This window comes from Trachypithecus francoisi, unplaced genomic scaffold (assembly GCF_009764315.1).
Source record: "Trachypithecus francoisi isolate TF-2019V2 unplaced genomic scaffold, Tfra_2.0 Lachesis_group20, whole genome shotgun sequence".
Classification (NCBI taxonomy): domain Eukaryota; kingdom Metazoa; phylum Chordata; class Mammalia; order Primates; family Cercopithecidae; genus Trachypithecus; species Trachypithecus francoisi.
In genome coordinates, this window is record NW_022681466.1 from 66929018 (window position 1) to 66946515 (window position 17498).

The following is a 17498-nucleotide window of genomic DNA, read 5'->3' on the forward strand; positions in this document are numbered from 1 at the left end:
TCTTGTGTTGTGCACAGCGCGTCAGGTAGCAGGTTTCAAAGCACCACGTTTCATGCTTGACATGGAGGAGAAAGTCTGTTAATTCTCTCCCCCACCCCCAACGCCCGCTTTAGAAAATAAAGCCATACCCCAAATTGGGATTTTTGTTTTTGATTAGCCAACAGCATGTGAAAATGGGCGTGATCCAGAAAGTATTACACACTTGCTGCGATCAAATATTGGTTTATGGAAATGTTTGTTTGTAATACACAGATTCTCTTAAAGATTAAAAAGTAAAGCGCTTGGTACTCATTCTAAGGTATGACATCTGTTGTGGGCCTGGTCCAACTCTTGTTACCGAGAAGTGATTTAGTTTTAATAAGACGCTAGCAATGCTTCTGCAATTTTGAAAATAGGGCAAGAGTCTACAGTCTGCTTACTTATACAGTTTCAGTTAAAAATGATCAAGGCCGGCCGCGGTAGCTCACGACGGTCATCCCAACACTTTGGGAGGCCTGGGCGGATGGATCACCTGAAGTCAGGAAGTCGAGACCAGCCTGGCCAACATGGTGAAACCTCGTCTCTTCTAAAAATACAAAAATTAGCCAGGCGTGGTGGTGCGCACCTGTAATCCATCTACTCGGGTGCCTGAGGCAGGAGAATCTCTTGAACCTGGGAGGCGGAGGCTGCAGCGAGCTGAGATCTAGCCACTGCACTCCAGCCTGGGCAACAGAGCAAGACTGTGTCTCAAAAAATAATAATAATTACGAAATGTTCAGCACACAGTATTTTGATAACATCTTATACTACTGTATAGCATTTGACACAATTATAATTTAATTATAATTACTTTGTGGGTTTTTTTATTTATTTATTTTTTTTTTGAGACGGAGTTCTCTCTAGTTTCCCAGGCTGGAGTGCAATGACGCCATCTTGGCTCACCGCAACCTCTGCCTTCCGGTTTCAAGCGATTCTCCTGCCTCAGCTTCTGGAGTAGCTGGGATTACAGGCATCCGCCACCAAGCCCGACTAATTTTCGTATTTTTAGTAGAGGCGGGGGTTTCACCATGTTGGCCAGGCTGGTCTCGAACCCCTGACCTCGTGATCCACTTGCTTCGGCCTCCCAAAGTGTTGGGATTGCAGGCAGTCAGCCACTGCGCCGGCCCTTTTTTTTTTTTTTTCTTTTTGAGACAGGATCTCGCTCTGTTGCCCAGGCTGGAGTGCAGTGGTGCAATCTCAGCTAACTGCAGCCTCCACCTCCTGGATTCAAGCGATTCTCCTGCCTCAGCCTCTTGAGTAGTTGGGTTTACAGGCCCACACCACCATACCTGGCTGCTTTTTGTATTTTTAGTAGAGACGGGGTTTCATCATGTTGACCAGGCTGATCTGGAACTCCTGGCCTCAGGTGATCCACCCGCCATGGCCTCCCAAAGTGCTGGCATTTCAGCCATAAGCCATGGCTCTCTGCCTCTGTCTTCTTTTCTAGACTGTAAGCTCCAAGGCAGGGGCAGGGTCTGCCTTTCTCATTTTTAAAAAATTTGTTTTATTTTTTATTTTTGAGATGGGATCTTTCTCTGTTGCTCAGGCTACAAAATTGTTGTCCAGCATACAGAAATGCTGGAGTGCTCTCAGTAAATATTGGTGACTCTCAATAACCTTCACTCCTCCAGAATCTCAAAACCTTAGAGATGGGGAAGAAAGCAGCTTATCATGAGTTGTAACTTTGGATGTTAAAAGAAATCATGAGTAAGCTGGGTGTAGTGGCTCTAGCCTAGAATCAGCACATTAGGAGGCCAAAGTGGAGGCAGGTGGATCTTGTGAGCACAGGAACAGGTGTTCAAGACCGGCCTGGGCAACAGGAGGAAACCCCCATCTCTACAAAAAAAAACCTTTTTAATTAGCTGGGCGTGGTGGTGCACACCTGTAGTCCCAGCTCCTCTGGAAGCTGAGGTGGGAAGGACACTTAAGCCCCTACAGTAAAGGCTGCAGGGGGCTGCCACTGCACTCCAGCCTGGGTGACAGAGCAAGACTCCATCTCAAAAAAAAAAAAAAAAAAAAAAGCATGAGTAGTAACTTTAAAAACAACAACAGCAACCGAAATACTGTGATTATCGTGAATGAACTAAAGTGATTGAATTGTATATGTAACAAGAAAGGTGGCCTTTGTTTGGTTTGAGTTTGACTAGAGAAATCAAGCGGAAAGAAGATGGGGGTTGAGTATAGGGAAAAGAAGGAAAGATGAGGAGAAACAATTTGATTAGAATCAGCAAAGGGCAACTAGAAAAACTAAAACAAAACCAGGATTACAGACATCAGCAATTTGAAATATTGTATTTAGAACAGTCGTGTCTGTTCTAAAAGCATTTTGGCTTAGGGTGATTCTTCATACATAAAGATAAACAATACCTTGGCGGTCTCATAACATATTCCTGAAAGTAGAAAGAAAAGAAACATGGTCATGGGAAACAAATAGAACCAAGAGAAGAAGAGAATTTTGAGGACATGTGATGCTGACACAACATACCAGAATCTCATGAAAAGATCACTGTTATTAAGCCTTCATGGGTAAAGCAGCATTCTGCTTGCTACAGAAACTCTTAAAGCCACCCATTTTTCCCCCCAGTTTTTGTAGAAATGAGGTCTCACTGTATTGCCCAGGCTGGTCTCGAACTTTCCTCAGCCTCCCAAAGTACTTGGATTACAGGTGTGAGACACTGTACTTGGCCTTCAAGCCATTCTTTACTATTATATAATAATTATCATTGCTTATTAATTCTGAGTTTATGTCTATTTACTAAGCATCTGTTGATAGCAGTATGGCAGAATGCTAAGAATACAGAGAGGAAAGATATAGATCTCAGGTAATTCGTAGTTGTGAGGGATGAGCAAGTAAAAGGGACAATTAGAATGTAGGGTGATAATAAGTATAATAGAATTATCCAGAGCATATCATTGATGTACAGAAAAGATGGCCAGGCACGGTGGTTCACACCTGTAATCCCAGCGCTTTGGGAGACCGAGGTGGGCAGATCAGTTGAGGCCAGGAGGTCCACCTCTACTAAAAATCAGGAGGTGGAGGTAACAGTAAGTCGAAATCGTACCACTGCACTTCAGCCTGGGCGACAGAGCGTGACTCTGTCTCAGGAAAAAAAAAAAAAAAGCAGAAAATATGCACTTATTCCTGGCCAGAAGATCGGAGATGTTTTCTTGGGAAGAAAGTGCATAGAAGCTGAATCTCCCAAGAATGTGTAACTCTTGTTAGCTAAAAAAGAAAAACAAAAGCATTGCAAGAAGAGAAACAATTGTACAAAGACACAAAGGCATGGCAAAGCATGATGATTTCCCAGAAATACAGAAATACCAATTAATCTGTTTGGCATGTGAAGTACAAGCAGAAGAGTGGTGGAGAGTTGAGACCTGGAGTAGTAGGGTGGAGCTTGATTATAAGAAGGAACATTATGTGTAGTAGTCTCTATCAAGGTAAGGAAATCTGATGCATTTTATGGAACATTCCAATCTAGATGATTTTAAAAATTTCATGGCCGGGGGCGGTGGCTCACGCCTGTAATCCCAGCACTTTGGGAGGCCAAGGCAGGTGATCACGAGGTCAAGAGATCGAGACCATCCTGGCCAACATGGTGAAACCCCCGTCTGTACTAAAAATACAAAAATTCGCTGGGCGTGGTGGCGGGCGCCTATAGTCCCAGCTACTCAGGAGGCTGAGGCAGGAGAATCGCTTGAACCTGGGAGGCGGAGGTTGCAGTGAGCCAATAGTGGACCACTGCAGTCCAGCCTGGTGACAGAGCAAGTCTCCATCTCAAAAAAAAGAAATCGTGGCCGGGCGCGGTGGCTCAAGCCTGTAATCCCAGCACTTTGGGAGGCCGAGACGGGCGGATCACAAGGTCAGGAGATCGAGACCATCCTGGCTAATACGGTGAAACCCCGTCTCTACTAAAGAATACAAAAAACTAGCTGGGCGATGAGCCGGGTGCCTGTAGTCCCAGCTACTTGGGAGGCGGAGGCAGGAGAATGGCGTAAACCCGGGAGGCGGAGCTTGCAGTGAGCTGAGATCCGGCCACCGCACTCCAGCCTGGGCGACAGAGCCAGACTCCGTCTCAAAAAAAAAAAAAAGAAATCGTGAGTTAATGGTACAAGTGTGAGCACTTACCCAGGGTTTTATTATGCTATAATTGTTGTAAACTAAACTATTACTGTGATTTCAAGTAACTGCCATCTATATTTATATTAAAATTAACTATGTTGACTGGTTTGCTTTAATTTTCAGAGATTGCTTTGCATAAATCCACCCCTGTTTGAAATCTATCAAGTCTTGTTAAGTCCAACACAACATCATGTAGCACTTATAGGAATAAAAGGACTTATGGTATTAGAATTACCTAAGAGATGGGGGAAGAATTCTGAATTTGAAGGTGGAAAATCAGCAGTGAATTGTAGGTAAGTTGTATAGTATGTATCTGTATCATTTATTATATATACAGAAAATTGTTCAAGACCAGTGGTTCTTAAGCATGTTTAGTGTACTACTCTTGAAACATTAGAGCACTCCTCGTGTCTGCAGACTGGCTTCTGTGTTATCAGTGTTTATAGTATATGTGTGATTGATTGTACTTTTATTCTGCCTGAAGTGCCACATTGCTCTCTCATTGGAGGCTAGGCCATTCTTGCAATTAGGTAGAAGTAACATTTTGTAAAACTAGTTATTATCTGTCAGCCAGAAGTTTGCCAGATGTTTATCTTAAGTATTTTATATATATATATATGTGCGTGTATATATATGTGTGTGTGTGTATATATATATATGTATTTTTTTTTTGAGATGGAGTCTTGCTCTGTCGCCCAGGCTGAAGTGCAGTGGCACAATCTCTGCTCACTGCAACCTCCGCCTCCTGGATTCAAGTAATTCTCGTGCATCAGCCTCCCGAGTAACTGGGATTACAAGCAAGCGCTACCACGCCCAGCTAATTTTTGTATTTTTAGTAGAGATGGGGTTTCACCATGTTGGCCAAGCTGGTCTTGAACTCCTGACCTCAAGTGATCCACCTACCTCAGTCTCCCAAAGTGCTGAGGTTATAGGTGTGAGCCACTGCACCTGGCCTATTTTTATATAATTTCTTTTTCAACAAATCCAGAAAAGTGAATCTGAAAGATCTACTCAAAAGAGTACAGATGCTTGTCAACTTACGATTGGGTTATGTCCCGATAAACCCAGTGTAAGTTGAAAATGCATTTATTGCTGACAGCACAGCAGATGATCCCTGATTTAGGATGGTTCAGCATAGGATTTTTCAACATTATGAACCCATCATAAGTCATAAGGAGCTCCTCGATTTATGATGGATTATGTACTGGTAAACCCATTGTAAAGTTGGGGATCATCTGTATAAGGTAGAAACTACTTTTAGCTCCACAACTTAAAAGTTGAGTCCCCTTAAACTGTTTATTTTCTAAGTCTCTGTTACCTCGTTTTAAAAACAGGATTGATAATATCTGCCCTTGTAATTTCCTAACAGGGTTAGTAAAAGCATCAAATGAGATACTATATCTGAAAACACTTGTACTGTGTAAAATGTGTATCAATCCTAAGTCAAACCATCCTAATATGTATATATATGTATGAAATATGATATAATTTGGGGCCGGGCACGGTGGCTCACGCCTGTAATCCCACCACTTTGGGAGGCCCAGGTGGGTGGATTGCCTGAGCTCAGGAGCAACATGGTAAAACCTCATCTCTGGGCAACATGGTAAAACCTCATCTCTACTAAAATACAAAAAATAAGCTGGGTGTGGTGGCACACGCCTGTAGTCCCAGCTACTCAAGAAGATAAGGCACAAGTACTGCTTAATCCTGGAAGGCAGAGGTTGCAGTGAACCAAGATTGCACCACTGCACCCCAGCTTGAGCCACAGAGTGAGATTTCATCTCAAATAAATAAATAAAATTTAAATTATTAAAATAAATTATTTATTTATTTTGAGACAGAGTCTCACTCTGTAGTCCAAGCTGGAGTGCAGTGGCGTGACCTCAGCTCACCGCAACCACCTCAGCCCAGGCTGGAGTGCAGTGGTGCGAGCTCAGCTCACTGTGGCCTCCGCCTCCTGGGTTCCAGTGATTCTCCTGCCTCAGCTTCATGGGTAACTGGGAATACAGGCACGCGCCACCACACTTGCCTAATTCTTGTATTTTTAGTGGAGACGAGGTTTCACTATGTTGGCCAGGCTGGTCTCAAACTCCTGACCTCAGGTGATCCACCCGTCTTGGCCTCCCAAAGTGCTTAAGATAGGCGTGAGCCATTGCGCCCAGCCAATGTGCTATAATTTAGAAGATATTTTTATTTCAATTCTTTGATATTGTTTGAATAGATGCCTTGAATGCCCTCTCAGCATGATGTCAGGAAAATACATTTGAAGGAAAGAGAAGCAAAGAATGTTAAAATAGAAATTCCTCTAGGGCCTGGCACGGTGGCTCACACCTGTAATCCCAGCACTTTGGGAGGCCGAGGCGGGCAGATCACCTGAGGTCGGTAGTTTGAGACCAGCCTGACCAATGTGGAGAAACCCTCTCTCTACTAAAAACACAAAGTTAGCCGGGCGTGATGGCAGGTGCCTGTAATCCCAGCTATTCGGGAGGTGGAGGCAGGAGAATCGCTTGAACCCAGTAGACGGAGGTTGCAGTGAGCCAAGGTTGTGCCATTACACTCTAGCCTGGACAACAAGAGAGAAACTCCATCTCAAAAAAAAAAAAGTTCCTTTAGAAGATTTTTCATCAAAGTTGTATAAAATGTTTTGGAAAATTATTATCTTTATTTTAGTACCACTCCAGTTGCTGAGAGATTTTTCACCAGTTCTACCTCTCTGACTCTAAAGCATGCTGCATGGTATCCAAGTGAAATACTGGATCCCCACATAGTGCTGTTAACATCAGACAATGTAATAAGGTAAATTTTATTTTTCTCTCTCCTGAAGCCTTGCCAGTGGGAAAGCTCTGTTTCTGTTTGCCAATTAACAGCTCAACATAGAACAAAGTGAGTCATTGAATGAGTCTGCTTTTATTTGATGGCTGTTGTAACCCATTCTCAATCGTAAGAATTACCTAACTGACCTAACTTACATGCCTTACTTACCACTGTTCCTTCTCAACTAGTCTTCCTGCCTCCAAGTATCTCCTTTCCTAATCTGACACATTAGAATAATCTTTCCAAAACTTTCATCATGTCACCCTTTTGGTGATAATGTAGCATAAAAGAAAGAGAATATAAGTATAAATTGAGAGATTTGAATTCTTGTCCCACCTCCTCTTCTGTTATCTTTGAGATCTTGAGCTTCTTTTTAGGGATGGGGGTGGCTCAGTTTCCAATCTTTTAAGTTGAGCAGGTTTGATTCAATAGTTTCTAAAGCCTCTTCCAAGCTTTGCACTCTATGATTAAATGCCCTAATGCTGTGTAGATTTCTACTATATTATCAGTTAACTTTCTAAATCGTTAATTGGGAGGACTCAGCAGAAGTACAGATACCTTCAGTTTTATTTTTCTTAATCACTGCTTTTAACTGTGCTCTACTAAATCTTCCTTCAGTGCTGAACGGCTCACCCCTTAATGGTGTCTTATACAGATCCCCATAGCTTTCTTGTTACTTCTAGTTATGAAAACAGTGTGTCCAGTTTAAAACTCTGATCTTGGCCAGTTGTAGTGGCTCACACCTGTAATCCCAGCATTTTGGGAGGTTGAGATGGGAGGATCACTTGAGCCCGTGAGTTTGAGACCAATGTGGGCAACACAGATCCTGTCTCTGCAGAAAAATTAGCCGGGCATAATGGCATGTGCCGGTAGTCCTAGCTACTCAGGAGACTGAGGTAGGAAGATTGCTTGAGCCCAGGAGTTTGAGGCTGCAGTGAGCCATGATCATACCACTGGGTAACAGAGTGAAACCCTGTCTAAAGAAAATAAAAATTTCAAAAGCTATTTGATCTCAAATCTATTTCACAACTATGTCCTGGCCCTTTTGTAGGTCAGACCTGTGTTTTGTGGGATCAGAAGCGATTGGAGTGTGTGTGGTCTGCTCTTTCACGCTTCCTCTTATGCCAGCACTTTGGAGCATAGGGTGAAGTGTAAGGAATGGGCTGCCTCCTCCTTCTTCCAGATCTAACTCCTTCAGTGTGGGGTAGGGGAGTGGGATAGGTGAGGTAGAGACCTTACCAAACTGGTGGCCTGTGAGTGATGGGGAAGTATGCCTGATCTTGTTTTAATCTCATTCCATCTGTCACCAGTGAACTCTGTTGATGTGGTAGTCTCTGCATAGACGGTATGTTTGTGTGCGTGTGTGTGTGTGTGTGTGTGTGTGTGTGTGTGTGTGTGGAGGGCAGTGTTGAACTTCCAGCTCTCCCGATCACTGAGGAGCTCTGGCTCCCATTGGCTCCTGTCAGTTCTCTATGCCCTGAATCCTCTCTCAAGATGGGGTACAGTATACCTTATCTGCAGGGTGTATGTTCCAAGACCCCCCAGTGAATGCCTGAAACTGTAGATGGTACTGAACGTAATATGTGTGTACTGCTATGTTTTTTCGATCTAATAACTGAGACAGCTACTAAGTGACTAAGGGGCATTCAGCTAGGAGATGCACCAGTCTCCCTTGTTACAGGTACCTCCACATCTGGCGCTTTCCTAGAGCCTTTCCTGCCCACCCGTTTGGCTTTGGAGTTCAGGGCAGAGAAAGAGGGTAGAGAAAATCTTCCCATCACAAACATTATACTGTACTCCGAAGGACTCTTTGACATCCTCTCTTCTTAGTCTTCCTTTTATATCCTATGATGGAAAAGGAGATGGTGGGAAGATAGCGTAAGTACAATTCTTAAGCCCCAAAGGAAGTATCTGGCCCCAAATATTGAAGGTTCTTTTTTAAAATATGTGGTACTTAACACTTCTGTTTTCCTAAGCTTTGGAGATTTTGGGCAATTTCAGAGCAAAAGGAAATTTTCACCGAATGCCCTGTTGCACTTTCTTTTTGTTTAACTGTTCCCCAATTCAACATTATTGTCTAGTATTTGTGTGTATTTTCAAGTTAGTAACGCTTGTAGGAACCTAGGAAGACTGTAATAAATGTGTATTCAAATGGATCAAATTATCATTAAAAACATGTATGAACTACTTAATGTGGCATTTTATTGATATTGGAAGAAACCAAGTTTAAAAATTCTTAGTGGAGTCAGACAAAATAAGGGACATTGGATTTCTAAAATGACACTACTGGCCTTTTGCAAATTCTTTCCCATTTTCACGGTAGCCTTATATGCTGTGAAATATAGGTTACTTTACATTACAATAATTTTGGGTAAAAAAATTCAGTATCATACTTTCCCTTGAGAAAATAGAGATGATATGATATTGGGTTTGTTTGTTTGGTTCTTTTTTTTTTTGAAATGGAGTCTCACTCTGTCACCCAAGCTGGAGTGTAGTGGCATGATCTTGGCTCACTCCAGCCTCCAGCTCTCTGCAACCTCCACCTCCCAGATTCAAGCGATTCTCCTGCCTCAGCCTCCCGAGCAGCTGGGATTACAGGTGCGTGTCACCACGCCCAAATATTTTTTGTATTTTTAGTAGAGACAGGGTTTCACCATGTTGGCCAGACTGATCACAAACTCCTGACCTCAAGTGATCCGCCCGCCTCAGCCTGCCAAAGTGCTAGGATTATAGGTGTGAGCCACTGTGCCCGGCCGATACTGGGTTTTTATAAAACAAACACAGCCGGGCGCGGTGGCTCAAGCCTGTCATCCCAGCACTTTGGGAGGCCGAGACGGGCAGATCACGAGGTCAGGAGATCGAGACCATCCTGGCGAACACAGTGAAACCCCGTCTCTACTAAAAATACAAAAACTAGCCGGGCGAGGTGGCGGGCGCCTGTCGTCCCAGCTACTCGGGAGGCTGAGGCAGGAGAATGGCGTGAACCCGGGAGGCGGAGCTTGCAGTGAGCCGAGATCCGGCCACTGCACTCCAGCCCGGGAGACAGAGCCAGACTCCGCCTCAAAAAAAAAAAAAAAAAAAAAACACATAATAGATTTGCAGGCTAAATGTCACTCACTCTGTCGGCCAGTTGGCATATAAAGAATAAGATACGGTTCTTTCTCTGGTGGGATTTGGTGTCTAATAGGCAGAGATAGAGGTGTGCAGTTGAAGGAAAACTGGCAAGCTTAGGGGCAATAGTGAGATGACAGGGCGAGTACGGCTAAGGGCTCAGGACGGAAGTGACAGAGGTGCAATGGTGTGGAATAGGCTGTTAAAGAACATTGGTAAGGATAGAGAACATTTCTTCAGGTCCCAGTGAAACCTCCCTCATGTAGTTAAAGAATAAATGAAGTAGACTACTTTGCAACAGCAAGATTTTTGCAAAGAAATAGTTGTGATAAGTGGTAGGAAAGTTCTCAAGAACTGACTAGATGGAGAAGAAAGTGCAGTTTTGGGAAACGAAAAGAGAATTTTAAGTGCTGGTTTTCTTCTCTTTTGGTTGCTAGAATTTACTCGCTACGTGAGCCCCAGACACCCACTAAGGTGATTATACTTTCAGAAGCCGAAGAGGAAAGCCTAGTACTCAATAAAGGGTAAGTTTTTATTTGAGTCATAAAATTGTTTTTTAAATTAGCTTATTGGGATTATAAATGCAATTTTAACGGATTGCCAGGTTTTTCAGAGGTGACTAGCATGCTTTTGGTAATATGAGAAGTAAGTGTATTTTTAGTAGAAACAGGGTTTCATCGTGTTGGCCAGGCTGGTCTGGAACTCCTGGGCTCAAGTGATCCTGCTTGTCTCAGCCTCCCAAAGTGCTGGAATTACAGGCCTGAGCCACCATTCATTTCTGTATCACCTTTCTATGTGATAAAGAAACTAAGATAATATCTCTCTCAACTATATGAAATTGTGATTTCATTTTAACCGTATTTATTAACCTTGTATTGAACTAGAATCTTCCTGAATAACTACACTAAATTTTAAATGTTAAAACAGCATGGTTTTATGATTAGTCTTCTTGATATAATGTATATTTGCTGTAGAAAATTGAGAAAAATAGATCAAAGTATTAAGAAGAAATTGAAAATCTTTTGTAATCTCCTATAGCTATAGCCTGTTTCAATACAGCAGCCAAAGTTTAATCAGATCATTCTACTTTAATCTACAGTTTAATCAGATCAGTTTAATCAGATCATTCTACTTTAATCTACAATCAGATCAGTTTAATCAGATCATTCTACTTCCCTGCTCTCCACACCCCATTGATTTCCCAGAATCTTTCCTATAAAGGTTCCACAGGTATGCCACCTGATTGCCTTTCCAGCTTCATTCCTCCCTCTGTGCCCTGGCTCTGGGCTCCAGGTACCTTGGCCTCCTTGCCATTCCACAGACATTAAGCACTTCGACCTTAGAGCGTTTGCTCTCCACCTTGACTGCTCCTTCCCTAGTTAACCACAGACTTGCTTTCTTACTTCTTTCAGATCTTCGCTCATATGTCTTATCAGAGTCTTTCCCATACCAACTAGTGTAAAGTAGCACCTCCATCAGTACCCTCTTACCCTGCTTGATTTTCATGATATTTTCTGAGTTTATGTTCCATCTTTATTTCTTTTTGTGGTATGTCTCTCTCTAGAGGGCAGGGCATTTGTTTAATTCACTGACATATTCCCAGACCCTAGAAAAGACCTGGCACAGAGTAAGTGCTTTGAAATTACTTATAGAACTTACGGATCCTGCTGCTCTGAGACAACTGTTGATGTTTTCATGTGTTTTCCTGTTTCCTTTTTGCATTTGTGTGTATGTATATATTTTTGCTATTTGTATATCTGTGTATTTAAACTATTTAAGATGAGAGTAGAACCGAATAATTTTATGGCCAGCTTTTTTCACTTAATTTCATGAGATTTTTTTTTTTTTTTCATTTGAGATGGAGTCTCATTCTGTCACTCAGGCTGGAGTGCAGTGGCATGATCTCGGCTCACTGCAACCTTCGCCTCCCAGGTTCAAGTGATTCTGCCTCGGCCTCCCAAGTAGCTGGGATTACAGGCGCCCACCACCACCCCCAGCTAATTTTTATATTTTTAGTAGAGACAGGGTTTCACCATGTTGGCCAGGCTGGTCTCGAACTCCTGACCTCAGGTGATCCGCCCGCCTCAGCCTCCCAAATTGCTGGGATTACAGCCATGAGCCACAGCACCCAGCTGAGAATGTTTAAATGTTAACCTTCTTCATAATCATTTTTTGTCTTCAATCCATTGCCTACAAATGCTATACATACCTACCTCCTATTATTGTGTTTTTGTTTTGTTTTTTTTTCTTTTTATTTTTTGTTGTTTTTGTTTTTAACGAGTTGGTTTTTACATCTCTTTCCAGAAGGGCATATACCGCATCTCTAGGAGAGACAGCAGTGGCATTTGACTTTGGGCCATTGGCAGCAGTCCCAAAGACTCTATTTGGACAAAAAGGCAAAGATGAAGTAGTGGCTTACCCACTGTACATCTTATATGAGAATGGAGAGACTTTCCTGACATATATCAGTCTGTTACACAGGTGAGTTGAGGTGGTCACCCACCTGAAATGAAAACTCAGCTTGGGCTCCAGTAGAGATCGTTGAGGCTGGACTTGGGATTCATGTTTTTGAGTCTGTGGAAATATTGCAGCCTTCCGATGCTTGGCTTGCATATTTTTGAGAAAGAGTTAGTACAGGTCATTTGACCTCTCATTTCTTCATGTTATTTGGGTAAGTTCTATAGAATTCTTGGATAATCACTTAATGATGGGCCTGGATTTGTGTTCACAAATTCTGGTTATCTGAACAAGTGCTTATGGTTTATCGTATATGAACAAGACACCACGTAGACGTGGTAATCTGGTATCTTATGTCGCAGTTGTGGGGAGAAAGATACATACACATGAAAAAATACTATCTATACCACAGTATTGGTACACAGACAGTCAGAACCAGAGGAAGGAGAGCATTCTGACTGCGAGGTTGGGGAAATTTTCGTAGAGAAGGAGCGATGTCGCGTGTGACTTCAAGGGCTCATTCAGGGTTAAATGAGGTATCAAGGAAGGGTGAGACCGTTTCTGTCAAGGGCAGCATAAAGCAGAGTCTGGAAATAAGCAAGTGCAAGTGTCATTCAAGCTTCATTTATTAGACATTCTGGGCTAGAGCTGAGGATTCATGTAGGGAGCATTAAGTGATAAAGCTAGAAGTATCTGTCCCGAGAAAATTTGCTGGCATTAAAAATACCTCGTTAAAGCGTGAGTGTGGATTTTTTTTTTCTGTAGGAATAGGGTAGTAGGAAGCCAGTGATGGTTTCTGAGCAGAAGGACAAAACAATTGGTTAGGAAAGGGACTGGGACAGAGACTTTTAAAGAAGCTTTTGCAAAATTGAGCTTATAATTTATGAGAGTTTGAACTTGGGTGGTAGTAGAACAGAGAGAAAAATGAAACACAGTAGATAGCAACAAAGGAAGGATAAATAAGACTTAGTTACTGTTTGGATAAGGGAGTATACCATGAACAGAAACAGGTCAGTAAAGGCAGCTAATTGGGGGAGAAGCTTTATTTTTAAATAAATCAGTGTAAGATAGTATTGGACCAATAAAATGGAAATATTCCATGGACAGTTGGAAATACAGGATGATGAGAGACAAGAAGAATTAAAATAGAGGTATGAGAATCATCTGTCATGGTGAGAGAGTCCATACAGGATAAGAATTTGAGGGAAAACTGCAGAGGAGTAAGGCTAAGGACTGAGCATTAGAGTTTATTCGCTTATAAATCGACTTAACATACTTATTCAGGGCCCACTGTGCGGCAGAAGATGGAAATACAAGATTGAAGGCAACATTCCTACCATGTGGTTCCTTATCTCTCAGAAGGACATACCACTAAACCAGTACTATAGTACAGTGTCATGTGCTCAGGGCATCACCGGGTTCTTCAGGAGTGTGATGGAGTAAATGAGTAGGCCTGCTGATGTTGGAAGACTTGGAGGAAATGCTGTTACAAAAGCTTGGATTTGAAGGATTCACTAGACAGAGTCGGAAGTGGGTACAGAAGAGAGTATCCAAAACCATAAAGATAAGAAAGATGAAAGAGCTTGACAGGTTACAGAATGGTGAGGATTCACTATTGAGTGCATTCGCCTTGCAGAAATGTTCTCTGCCTTTCACACATGAGCTCAGGAGGATTTTGTGGTAACATTAGTACTTTCCCTTACCCCTTCTCCTCTTACTGCTGAGCCCTTATTTGTCCAAACCATGATCTGCCTAGTAACCTTAGCCCAAAACCCAAAAGTTATCTTCATCCTTATATTTGATCAGTCCCAAATTTCTGTGGATTTTGTGATTAAAATTTTTTGGAAGTATACACCAAGCTTGTCCAACCCACGGACTGTGCACAGCCCAGGACAGCCTTGAATGCAGCCCAACACTTCGTAAACTTTCTTAGAACATTATGAGATTTGTTTGCGATTTTCTTTTCTTTCTTTTTTTTTTTTTTTAAAAAGCTCATCACCTGTTGTTAGTGTATTTTCTGTGTGGCCCAAAACAATTTCCAGTGTGACCCAGGGAAGCCAAAAGATTGGGTGCCCCTGGTTATACACCCTTCTCTCCATTCCTTTGTCCCTGCTTCAGAACTTCATCATCTGCCTAGGTTTTTTCTTTTTCTTTCTTTTTTTTTTTTTTTTTGAGACGGAGTCTCGCTCTGTCGCCCGGGCTGGAGTGCAGTGGCCGGATCTCAGCTCACTGCAAGCTCCGCCTCCCGGGTTCACGCCATTCTCCTGCCTCAGCCTCCCGAGAGCTGGGACTACAGGCGCCCGCCACCTCGCCCGGCTAGTTTTTTGTATTTTTTTAGTAGAGACGGGGTTTCACCGTGTTAGCCAGGATGGTCTCAATCTCCTGACCTCGTGATCCGCCCGTCTCGGCCTCCCAAAGTGCTGGGATTACAGGCTTGAGCCACCGCGCCCAGCCCTGTTTTCTTAGTTTCCCCAGATCCCATTTTGGACCCTTCCATGTCTTCCTCCCTAATACCAGATTGATTTGTAAAGTGAAGCTCCATTACTTGATTTAAACCTCTAGTGATATACTGTTACCCAGCAGACTGAATAGTTTAACATGGCATCCAAGCTGATGTACTTTATAAGCCAGTCCTGGATGTCTGTCTAGCTGTTTTGCCATTGCCTTAGACCTTGTACTTTGCCTCCTATCACACTAAATAAGTTTTCTTCTTCTTAGTTCCTTGTCTTTCATGCTTCCAGGACTTTGCATAAGCTGCTCAACAACCCCCTTCCTAGAAATCATTCTTTCTCCATTTTTCTTATTTATTTTTGATAGCTTTCTTCATTATCTTTGTATCTTTTTGTCATTCCTTTGCACACCATAAATCCTTCTGTTGTTGCACTTATCACATGGTATATGAATTCTGGTTAAATGTCTGCCTCATCAGCTAAACAGTCATTCACTGGGAGATTCATCTAGCACTCAATAGTAAGTATTTGTCAAATCAGATTTAGTATAGGGATCCAAAGCCTTGAAGAGAAGCTACATTTCAGAAGAAAGGATTTGGTAGTCTTGGAATATAGATGGTAGTTAAAACGAGGCATAGTTTAGTAAGCTCTCATTTAAGTGTGTATTTTGAAAAAAGTCAAAGCATACAACAGAATCCTGGAGAACAATATTTAAGAGAAAGAAATTAGAAAAGGACATTAGAAAATGGTCTTTAAAGAGGTAGGAAGAGAGAACTACAAGAAAGAATTGTTATAGCTGTTAAGGATATTGAGTAGCAGTAATTGTTAACCAATGATAAATGCAGCAGAAGGTTAAGTGCCTTTTGGATTTAGCCAATCTGACAGGTGACCTTTGCCACAGTAGCTTCAGTGGAGTGGTGAGTGGTGAAAGCATAAACCATAGCAAATTTAGGGCAAGGGTTTCCAGCCTCTGTGCTATTGACATTTTGGTCTGAATTACTGTTCTAGAGGTGCTGTGCTGTAGGGGAGTGTTTCGCAGCCTCTAGCCTCTAACCACTAGATGCCAGTACCTCCCCGCACGTTGTGACAACCAGTTGTGACAAGCCAAAATGTCTTCAGACATTGCCAGTAGAATCGGAGTGGGAAAGCGAGAAGGTGGAGTACTGGGAATACCCTACGTTTATAATGAGTACGATAGCTGGAGGGAAACAAAGTCAAAGAATGGCTTCATGGGGTGAGCATGCTTATTGTCAACACTTCCCAAACATGTTTTTCCTCCTCCTTTAGCCCTGGAAATATTGGAAAGCTGTTGGGTCCGTTGCCCATGCATCCTGCGGCTGAAGATAACTATGGTTATGATGCTTGTGCTATCCTCTGCTTACCCTGTGTCCCCAATATCTTAGTGATCGCCACTGAATCAGGAATGCTGTATCACTGTGTTGTGCTAGAAGGGGAAGAAGAAGATGACCAAGCAGTAAGTGCAGGCTGCTGTGGGTGTTTGTGTCTTCAACACCTGGCACACTTCCTGACCCAATATGGATGCTTAATATATGAGAAGGAATTTTAACTTATTTATGGAACTTCTGATATTTTGGAAATTAAACAGTTAAAAAAGTAGCTGAGGCACTCTTAGCAATCTAAGTGGAAAGAAGTTAGAAGGTTGCCCAACTTAACTTGGTCCACCAGTCTGCGTGTTACTTTCTGATCTCTATATTGCAATCTTCAGGGACAGATACAAAGAGACTTGGAATCACTGAATCAGCTTTTTTCACAAACATCTTCTTAAAGGAAGAGGGATGTTTTCTCTTCAGAATAACAGTGCAGTGCACTGTTAGGATAGAGGTGAAATTAAGAATTTGAAAGCACTGTTTGACCCAGCTTCTTTTTTTTTTTCTGAGATGGAGTTTCGCTCTTGGTGCCCAGGCTGGAGTGCAGTGGCATGATCTCAGCTCACTACTACCTCTGCTTCCCGGGTTCAAGCGATTCTCTTGCCTCAGCCTCCCGAGTAGCTGAGATTACAGGCACCCACCGCCATGCCCGGCTAATTTTTTTTTATTTTTAGCAGAGACAGGGTTTCACTATATTGGCCAGGCTGATCTTGAACTCCTGACCTCAGATGATCCACCCACCTCGGCCTCCCAAAGTACTGGGATTACAGGCATTAACAATCGCGCCCGGCCCTGACCCAGCTTTTTGCCTGTTTTTAATTGTGTTCATTTTCAAATTAACATGCAAGATCAAAATTACAACACTTTTTTTTTACAGTCAGAAAAGTCCTGGGATTCCAGGATTGACCTCATTCCTTCTCTGTATGTGTTTGAATGTGTTGAGTTGGAGCTTGCTTTGAAACTGGCATCTGGAGAGGATGACCCTTTTGATTCTGACTTTTCTTGTCCAATCAAACTTCATAGAGGTAAGCTCTTCAATAAATGTAGTGCTTTTTTCCCATGATTTTTATACTAAGACTATCATAGACTGTTCCTATGTCATGTATTTGTTCTGTGGTTCCAGCCTTTAAAAAGTTG

The 17498-nt window shown here is 42.5% G+C and overlaps 1 protein-coding gene across 1 annotated transcript in view; it reads left to right on the forward strand.

Moving 5' to 3' along the window:
* Nucleotides 1–17498, forward strand: part of NUP88 (nucleoporin 88) — a 35339-nt gene that overhangs the window by 745 nt on the left and 17096 nt on the right. The window contains exons 2-7 of the mRNA XM_033184917.1: nucleotides 4265–4434; nucleotides 6812–6937; nucleotides 10504–10590; nucleotides 12371–12547; nucleotides 16261–16447; nucleotides 17239–17386. Of these exons, the coding sequence (XP_033040808.1) occupies nucleotides 4265–4434; nucleotides 6812–6937; nucleotides 10504–10590; nucleotides 12371–12547; nucleotides 16261–16447; nucleotides 17239–17386 (895 nt within the window). The remainder of the gene's footprint in view (nucleotides 1–4264; nucleotides 4435–6811; nucleotides 6938–10503; nucleotides 10591–12370; nucleotides 12548–16260; nucleotides 16448–17238; nucleotides 17387–17498) is intronic.